The sequence below is a fragment of the Sceloporus occidentalis genome, unplaced genomic scaffold (assembly GCF_023333645.1).
Source record: "Sceloporus occidentalis isolate IW3139 unplaced genomic scaffold, rSceOcc1.0.p SCAF_8, whole genome shotgun sequence".
In the NCBI taxonomy this organism is placed as follows: Eukaryota; Metazoa; Chordata; class Lepidosauria; order Squamata; family Phrynosomatidae; genus Sceloporus; species Sceloporus occidentalis.
Genome location: NW_028316988.1, coordinates 5,464,319 through 5,473,992, shown reverse-complemented (window position 1 = coordinate 5,473,992; position 9,674 = coordinate 5,464,319). Strand labels below are relative to the sequence as shown.

The window sequence follows — 9,674 nt, the reverse complement described above, 5'->3', positions numbered from 1 at the left end:
GTTGAACCATACATGGACAACAAAGTAAAATCACTAGAAATCATAGAATCATAGAACTGGAAGGGACCTCAAAGGCCATCCACTCCAACCTCCTGCCATGCAGGAACTCTCAATTAAAGCATCCCCAACAGATGTCCATCCAGCCTCTGCTTAAAGACCTCTAAAGAAGGAGAATCCATCACTTTCCGAAGGAGTGTATCCCACTGTTGAACAGCCCTTACTCTCAGGAGGTTCCTCCTAATGTTGAGCTGGAACCTCTTTTCCTGTAGCTTGCATCCTTTGTTCCGGGTCCTGTTCTCTGGAGCAGCAGAAAACAAGGCTGGAAGAGGTGGCCCCTTCCTCCAAGCGCTGATGGAGGGCAGAACGGTCCATGATCTGGGCAGCAGATGGGCTCTTGAGGATCTGGGGAGGCAGGGAAGCAGCAGTGTGAGTGCATGCATGTGCGATTATGTGTGGGGCTGGGGGGGGCATCAAAAGGGCCATGTTCAGGCAAGTGAAAGGGGTGTCACCGGGTGCTCAGCAGAAAGCTGGGAGCATCAGCGGATGATCACCTCCCAGTAGGACCCGCACCTGAAAACCCACAGCAGGGAGCTGAATGGGGCAGCTATCCTTGCCCTCCAGGAACAGACAAACAGGGGACAGTGCCTCTGGGGCTGGGGGAGAGATCTGTGCGAGTGGATGTGGGTGTAATCTCTATGCCCATAACTATTCTTGTCAATGGCTGGCCATGTGGAGCCCTGGATGAGGCCATTTCCTGCTCTCAAGCAGGTCCCTGCAGCAGTGAATCCCACCGTCCGAAATCCCTTCCTTCCCTCTCTGCCGGATGTCCCACCATTCAGCCTCATTGGTGCTCCATGTGGCTGGATATTGCGCAGGGGGGAAAGAATGACTCCCACCCCCACATTCCTCATAGCTGGCCTTAACAACCCCCAAGTGTTGTGGCTCATCTTTATCCTGTTTTGAAGCCTTTTTGGGTTTTTACCTGGGGTCGCCTGGCCTCTCCTCTCACTCCAGAGACCCTCCAGGGTGAGAAGGACCCCTGAAGCCCCCCTCAGGTCCCCCTTCTGTGAGGGCTGGCCTTTGCCCAAGAGGGAGGCCATGCCATCCGCAGCCAAAGGAGATCCGTGGGGGACCCAGGGTGGCTAAGGCATTCTCTGGGGCCCATGGCTGCCTTAGCCCCCTGAAGGGGTTCTTACCTCAACCATGAGGGCAAGGGTAGGGTTGCCATTTCACAGCTTCTGGAGGGACAGTCCCTTTTTTTGACCTATCCCACCTTTGTATTATGTCCCAGGGACAGCCGGACTCCTGATCGTTGCCTCATAGCCTCATAGCATCCTAGTTCTCCATTACAAGCAGCTCGCTCTGGCCAAAAAGCCTCGGAATTGGGTCACTTCCTCATCCAAGTCCTGCCACGTTTAAACGTTTCTTTCGGCTCAAGGGCTGCAGAATTGCCTCAAAAGGGAAGAAAAACAAGGGAATTAAGCCTTTGCTCCCAATCGGTTCTCGAGGCCTGGATGGGCGCATGCCTTCTGTTTCAAAAGGTGCCACACAATTCTTACTGTTCTAGCGCAAAGGCCCCATGCGACAACCACATACATGTCCTTTTCAAATGTGTGTGGGGTTTTTTGTTTGTTGTTATTGTTTGTTTGCTATGGTGTATCCTGGAATTAAAAACAAAACAAACAGACACCAGGTGCTAGGTAGAATTAAAATACGGTGGGAAAAGCGCGTGTACTCAAACCCCATTGGCTGCAATGGGGGAGCGCTCTACGTTCGGCGCGGCATGCCCTCCCCGTTCTTTTTTCCTCACAGTATGACTGACATTAGCATTTGTTTTGTTTGGACAATTATAGCTATTGCATCTCTCTCTCTAGATATATATATATATATATATATATATATACACACACACACACACACACACACACACACACACACACACACACAAAATATCTTTTGCTGCAATGCTTTTGCTTCCCCCTAGTGGCCAGTTGGTTCATTACAAGGTATCTGAACTGAGAGCAAGGCTGTGGCGTTAACATTGCGCTGTATGGCCAGGGGCCGCTGTGGCACCGCCCAGATTTTGGTCCCGGATGGGAGGAGGAGGAGCCACCGTGAGGGGGCGTGGCGGGGCAGGCATCCCTCCCTCCTCCTCTTCCTTCGTCCGCCGCTAGGGGCCGCTGTGGCGCTGCCGATTTTGGTCCCGGATGGGAGGGGGAGGAGGCGGAGCCACTGGGGGCGTAGCGTGGCGTGGCTGCGTCCTTCCCTCCTCCTCCTCCTCCTCCTCCGTCAGGGTCCGCTGTGGCACCGCCCTGAATGGGGGGAGGAGGAGGCGGAGGCGGAGCCACTGGGGGGCGTGGTGTGGCTGCATCTCTTCCTAGTCCTCCGTCCCGTATGGGAGGGGGAGGAGGATGAGTCAATGGGGGCGTGGCTTGTCAGGCGTCCCTCCCTCCTCCTCCGCCGGGATGGGAGGGGAAGAAGGAGGAGGCGGAGCCAGCGGGGGGCGTGGCCTGGCCTGGCCGTGCGTGGCTGCGTCCCTTCCTCTTTCCTGTTCCTCCTTCCGCCGCCAGGGTCCGCTGTGGCGCCGCCGGCTCCCTCCTTCCTTCTCCGCCTTCCTGCCTCGGGAGTCTTCCTCGGGAGAGGCGCTGGAGGAGGCCGCTGAAGCGCCCCGGGCCCCTGCGCCTCCTCCTCCTCCTCCCGGGCCTCCTCCTCCTCCTCCTCCTCCTCTCGGCCGTGGCGCCTTGGGAGCCCCTCGATGGCGGAGACGAAGATCATCTACCACATCGACGAGGAGGAGACGCCGTACCTGGTGAAGCTGCCGGGCGTCTCCCCGGAGAGAGTCACGCTGGGCGACTTCAAGAATGTCCTCAGCAACCGCCCCGTCCATTGCTACAAGTTCTTCTTCAAGTCCATGGACCAGGACTTCGGGTGAGGAAGAGGCCTCGGCAGGAAGAGGAAGGCAGAGCCCCGGCCCTTCTCTGTGGGCGAAGGCAACAATGCCACGCTTAGCGCACTGCAGGAATAACCCGCTTTGGGAGCGCTTCGGCTTCCCTGGCTCAGTGCTAATGGCAGTCTGGGAAGTGTAGTCCATTGACAGAGGAGGCTCAGTGCCTCACAGAACTACATTTCCCACAATTCCCTCGCATCCAGCCAAAGCGCTCTCAAAGCGGATTATTTCTGCGGTGTGTTTCCAGGGCCTTAGGACTTCGAGCCAGAGCCTCCTTTGGGCTTCAGGGCTTTTCGGAGAGGCAGAGGGTCCTCCTTCCTTCTTTGGGGGGGTTTAATAGAGAGGCTGACTGCTTTGATAGGGAGTTCCTGCATGGCAGAAGGGAGGTTGAGGTGGAGGGCCCTTTTTGGGGTCTCTGCCGACTCCAGGACCCTGTGATTCTCTGTACAGTGTATCTGCCCTGACAGGCCTTGGGAGATCTCTAAGCAGAGGCTGGATGGCCGTCTTTCAGGGATGCTTTGATAGGGAGTTCCTGCATGGCACAATGAGGTTGGACTAGAAAGTGTCTTGTTGCCTCCAAGCAAACAGTCAGCATGAACTGCATTGTGAGGCTTATTCTGCCCAGTTGCAAAGGCAAAGGTTGGCTCATGCCCATAAGACAAAGGAGGATGCAACTCGGGATCTCTAGGGTACGTCTACACTGTAGGAATAATGCACTTTGACACCACTTTTAACTGCCGTGGCTCCATCCTCCAGGACCCTGGGACTTGTAGTTTTGTGAAGCGCCAGCACTCTTTGCCAGAGAAGGCTAAAGGCCTTGCAAGACTCCAGATCCCAGGATTATAACAGATGTGGAACCACAGCTCTTAAAGTGGTGCCAAAGTGCATCATTTCTGGAGCGTGGATGCACCCTTCGTCTATGATGGATGCAACAGAGGAGGGGCAGCTCTTGGCTGTCGGTGTCCAAGGATGTTCCTGGCTCCACCAGGTTTTGCGGCTTTGACTTTTGCGGCTTTGGTTATCTGTGGATTCGATTAATGCGTTCTCTCTAGGAATCATTGATTCTCCAGCGCAACTCTGCCAGACGTTGACCATAGAGTTGTGATGGGGAACCTAGAAGTTGATAGAGAAAATGCTTCTCTAGGCATTTGTCGGTCCTCCAGCATGATTCTGTGATCAACCTCTATGTTGACCATAGAGTTGCATTGGAGGATCTAGAGACTGCTAGAGAGGTGTTCTCTTACGTTAAAAGAATAGTATTTATTTTGTTCTATTTTATTATTTGTGGTTTCTTCAAATTCATGAGGGCGACTAAAATGGTGAAGGGCCTGGAAACCATGAAGCCCTATGAGGAATGACTCAGGGAGCTGGGGGTGTTTAGCCTGGAGAAGAGAAGGTTAAGAGGTGATATGAGAGCCCTGTTGAAATACTTAAAGGGATGTCCTGTTGAGGAGGGTCAGAGCAAGCTTGTTTTCTGCTGCTCCAGAGACTCGGACCCAGAGCAATGGATGCAAGCTCAAGGAAAAGAGATTCCACCTAAACATTAGGAGGAACTTCATGACAGTAAAAGCTATTCAACACTGCCTTGGAGTGTAGTGGAGTCTCCTTCCTTGGAGGTCTTTAAGCAGAGGCTGGATGGCCATCTGTCAGGGATGCTTTGAGGGAGAGTTCCTGCATGGCAGAATGGGGCTGGACTGGATGGCCCTTGGGGTCCTTTACAACTCTACAATTCTATGATTCTATTACTATGTACCTTGATGATGATGATGATGATGATGATGATTATTATTACTATTATTTCTTACCCATCTCTTTCCATTGATCAAGCAACAATAGATCAACTCATAATGCATGACAACAAACAAAAACATAACACCACTTAAAAAAACATAAACATAAAACGCCTAACATCAATTTAAAAGAACAAATAGGACCAGGTATATCAAAACAACCAATCCACAATTTAAAAGTCACTTGGAGAGGCCTGCTGGAAGAGACTGGTCTTAAACGCTGCCGCATATTCATCAAATCACTTCCAGCAGGTCATTCCACATTTTGGGGCGGCTGAAGAAGAAGTGACCATTGCTGACCTAGCCCCGACTGTCTGGACCAAATGTCCCCCAAAAGGACCTGAGTGTATGGGTCAGATTATATGGGAGAGGCAATCCCATAGGTAACCCGGATCCAAACCATGTAGGGCTTTAAAGGTGACAACCAACACTTTGTACCTTACCCAGAAACTAATTGGCAGCCAGTGGGTTGACTTTAATATTGATGTAATGTGATTACTCCTAGATCAGTGATGGCGCACCTATGGCACACGTGGCAGAGGTGCCACTCAGAGCCCTCTCTGAGAGTGAAAATAATCCAGGATGAATCCGGGTTGAATCTCTATTGTTCACATGCATCCCAAATGCACTGGATTAAGTTGGAGGGAGCTGTCAAAGAAACCTCTTAATCTGGAATAATCGATACCTTTCCTTGCTCTTTATGCTGCAGGAGAGGAATTTAAGGAGCCCTTTGGCTCAGGTGAAAGTAAATAAGGAAGAGAATAGTGCATGTTTGTGTTTTGTGTATGTATGCATGCTTCTTTGTGACAGGTGCTGCCTCTCAGCTATGTCAAGGGAAGGGCAGTTGAACTCAGCAATTCCAGGTTGCAGACCCAACTTCGCATAACTGCAAGCTTCATAGGAAGAAAGACCTCCTAGTTCTCCTTGCGCTCTGTTCAGGGCTGTCCCACATCTGACTGAAGCTGACAGACCCTGAAGGCCTTTGCACTAGCAGTGGACAAAGCGTAGACCAGTGGTTCCCAACCTGTGGGTTGGGACCCCTTTGGGGGTCGAACAACCCTTTCACAGAGGTCGCCTAAGACCATTGGAAAACACATATTTGCACGTAGCAGTGAAAATAATTGTATGGTTGGGGGTCACCACAACATGAGGAACTGTATTAAAGGGTCGTGGCATTAGAAAGGTTGGGAACCACTGGCGTAGACCTCAAGATATTGTTGCACTGCAGCTTCCATCAGCCACTAGTGAGGAGTGATGGGGGTATCTATCCAAAGACATTTGGAGTATCTCACTTTACCCACCTGTCTAGAAAACGGGGCTAGAATGCATATGGTTTGACGTTAAGGGAATTTCTCTCATGCTCACTCACTCTTTGTCGCATGGAGGAGATGTCAGTTGCGTGAGAATCCATTTTTGCATCTGTTGTGGTATAACTTGAATACAGGTTGACTACCTTGGCGCATGCTGGGTTTCTATTTGTTTCTTGGTGGGATATTTCCTCTTATCTTACACTTTTCAATCTGGTGTTTGTAGTGAATGTCTCATATCCCACTTTTCCTGCTTTCAGTTGGGTATAAATGAGGAATAGAAAAATCTCTGGAGGGTGGGAGGATTTTCCCCATATCTCTTGTTCCGCCTGAGAGGTAAGAAGAGGCTTTGTGTTCCCATATCCATCCATCCACCTCCTTAAGCTAAACAGGGGTTTATTCTGTTGGGAGGTGCCCCAAGGATGTGGGTGAATGTCTGCACCCATGTTGTTTTAAAGTACAAATTAGCATACAATGGCATTGCGCAGAATTTTCCAAGTTCTGGGCATAGCGTCTTGGATTCTTGGGCTTAACGTATAATTAAACCATGGAATGTACCACAAGATGCAGCTATGATGGCCACAGGCTTTTAATGGAGGAGGGAAGAGTTTGGATGCATTTTGCAGAGGACAAATCCACCCAGGGTTAACAAAGTTACTTGATTAAAAGGATTTAAACATTTGTAATACTGTACATTAATAACAGGAGATCTCCCGCAATCAGAGGTAGCATGCGACACATGAAACTTGGAACATTTACGTCTTTGGACTATAATTGTGAGTATCTTTCAGGAAGGTACAGGCTTGTTACAGACTGCCAAAATAAAGCTGCTTCGGGTCTCTTTGGAGGTACGCTGTTTAAATGATGCATGCATCCTAAGAATCCGGAAGCTGCACCAAAGCTGCACTCTAGTGCTTAGGAATGGAGTGTGGCTTTGGCGCGACCTCCGGACTCTTAGGACCCATGCATCATTTAAATAGCATGCCTCCAAAGAGACCCAAAGCAGCTTTATTTTGGCTGTCTGTACCAGGCCTATGATTTGTTGGCTTTTATATCAACGAAACAAACAAACCCGCCGCCACCTCCAGTTCTTTTTTATGCTTCCGTGAATCGGCTTTTGAAATGTAATAATCTCTTGGTAATAACATCTCCCCTCCCTTCTGAGTCGGGTTGCTTGTACCTGCATCTATTTTTGACACGATCAGCTTGGTGTGGTGTATCACTAGCGAAAGGTCAGGCCAAACAGAGCGGGAACAAAAAATGGACGTGTCTTTGCAATATGACTTATTGTGCGTCCTCTGTGAGCAGGTGTTAAGATTTGACATCCTGATAGCTCCCCCTCCATAAAGGTTCAAAGATGGGTTTGCCAATGATGGCAGCAATTCTGCTAGTCCAGAGAAGGGACTGTGGTCAGTGACACTGTAGATTCTCTACATGCAAAAGGCGATAGGTTCACTTCTTGGCCTTTCTGGTTTGAAAGACTTAAGAAACAGGCGATGCAAGGTGGGAAATCATTGCATGGCATTCTGAAAATCCTCTCTCGGTCAAAGTAGAAAATTCTGGTCTGGATGAGTAACTTGGTACAGTATAAGGCAATTTCCTATTTGATCACTGCTGTACTTTTTCCTCTGTAACATGTACAGGAGCAAAATGTAAAGTTGAAGGCTTTACTACAGGAGCAAAACTTTATATTTTACTTACAGGTAGACCTAAATACTCCAAAGACACCAGATTCTGGCTTATCTTGGCAGCTAACCAGGTTCAGCCCTGTTTAGTACTTGGATGGGAGTCTGCTAATGAAGACTAGGTGTTGTAGGCTGAATTTCAGAGGAAGAAGATGGCAAACCCACCTCTTGAGTATTCTTACCTATTCTTTCTTCTATTAAATTCATGGGATCTCCCTAAGTCAGCAGGTTAGTTGAAGGCATGCATGTGTGTGTGTGCGCATGTGCATACACACACACAGCTCAGAGTACAAAGTAGACTTGTCCCTGGGTACCTTTTATTGAGATAGTGTGGTGCAGTGGTTTGAGCGTTAAACTACGTCTCTAGAGACCAGAGTCTGAATCCTGTCTTGGCTATTGAAACCCATTGGATGGCATTGGGCGAGTCACTCTCAGCCTCAGAGGATGGCAATGGCAACTTGCCTTTGAAGAAGCATGCCAAGAAAGCCCCATGTTAGGTTCACCTTGGGGGTCATCGTAAGTTGGAGATGACTTGAAGGCACGCGACATCAACAACGCGTTTCTTTTTTAACAGAAAGTTTGATACCGGAGGTGGGATAACATGGGGGTGAAAAGAGATAAGAGCAAAAAGATGAGCCGTTCAACATATTTCAGCAGCCGTTTGATTCAAAATAAACAGCCTGCTCATGGGAAAAGAAACAACTAGGTCAGGTAAGCCTTACATAAATAAGCAAAATCATTTTGATCCTTCTGGAGACCACCTGAAAGATGATTCCAGGATATACCCAGGGATGATTTTATTCCCTTTCAACCAGCTAACTTTCCTTATGATTTCCATTTTGGTAGCCAAAGATATATGCTTTTTTAAACATGCTTAGAGGAGCTGTTGAGATAAGCTTCCCTGCTTTCTCCATGTCTTTCTTTCTTGTTTTGCTATTCATGGGTGCTCAATAAGCAATTCTGAAGACAGCTGCTGTTTCCCTTGGTTCTTGTAGGCAGGGTTCCATGTTTGTATAGGATCAGCTACAGTTGAGTCCCATTCTTTCCCAGCTTAAGCTTTATTGAATGATTTATTTCATATAGGCTGCATCAATACAAATATAGTGTGCCACTGTATTCTGCTTTGGTCAGGCCTCACCTGGAATCCTGCATCCAGTTCTGGGCAACACAATTCAAACAAGATGTTGACAAACTGAAGCAAGTCCAGAGGAGCGGGGGGCAAAATGGTGAAGGGTCTGGAAACCATGTCCTATGAGGAACGACTCAGGGAGCTGGGTATGTTTAGCCTGGAGAAGAGAAGGTTAAGAGATGATACAGTAGCCCTATTTAAATATTTGAAAGGGGGCCATTAGTTTACAGTCGTAAACGGCTTAGACACTGCTAGTTCGGTATGAAGTGGTATATAAATGAGTATTCCTGCATGGCAGGGGGTTGGACTGGATGGCCCTTCTGGTCTCTTCCGACCCTATGATGCTATGATTTCTCCAGCTCTTCTTCACCATCCTCCTGACATTGATGGTGTGAAAGTACTTTCAGATAGTCAGGGGACAAGGAGGAAATGTGGGACTGGGACATTGGGGGAAAAACCCACTTTGTAAAAAGTATCTTGTTTTTTAATTACAAGCATAGTCAAAACTCCACTCCATATAAAATCCCCCTTTTTTCAAGCTTAAAAGCTAAAACATATCCTAACTACTATCCTAACTAAATGGTTTCCACAAAGGAGGCTCAGTATGTTTTTGTTTACTTCTACAAGGCTTATCTGACGTAGTGGTTTCATTCCGCATTGACATATTGCTCATTTTGAGTTTTCTGAAACACATGGAGGGCATGCAGGAACCTATCCCTCTCCTTTCCATGCTATTTCGGCCTCTGGTACCAACGTGATATCCAGGTACACATCTATTTCTATTAACCTGAAGTATGCCTGTATATACTAGTGACC

The 9,674-nt window shown here is 48.5% G+C and overlaps 1 protein-coding gene across 3 annotated transcripts in view; it reads left to right on the top strand.

The window, feature by feature from the left end:
* Positions 1-2,708: 2,708 nt before the first annotated feature.
* LOC149307711 (segment polarity protein dishevelled homolog DVL-1-like) overlaps positions 2,709-9,674 on the top strand; it is a 64,780-nt gene continuing 57,814 nt past the window's right edge. For all 3 annotated transcript variants that reach the window (XM_089534296.1, XM_089534295.1, XM_089534297.1), the window contains exon 1: positions 2,709-2,928. In XM_089534296.1, coding sequence (XP_089390422.1) covers positions 2,756-2,928 — 173 coding nt within the window. In that variant the 5' untranslated portion in view covers positions 2,709-2,755. The remainder of the gene's footprint in view (positions 2,929-9,674) is intronic.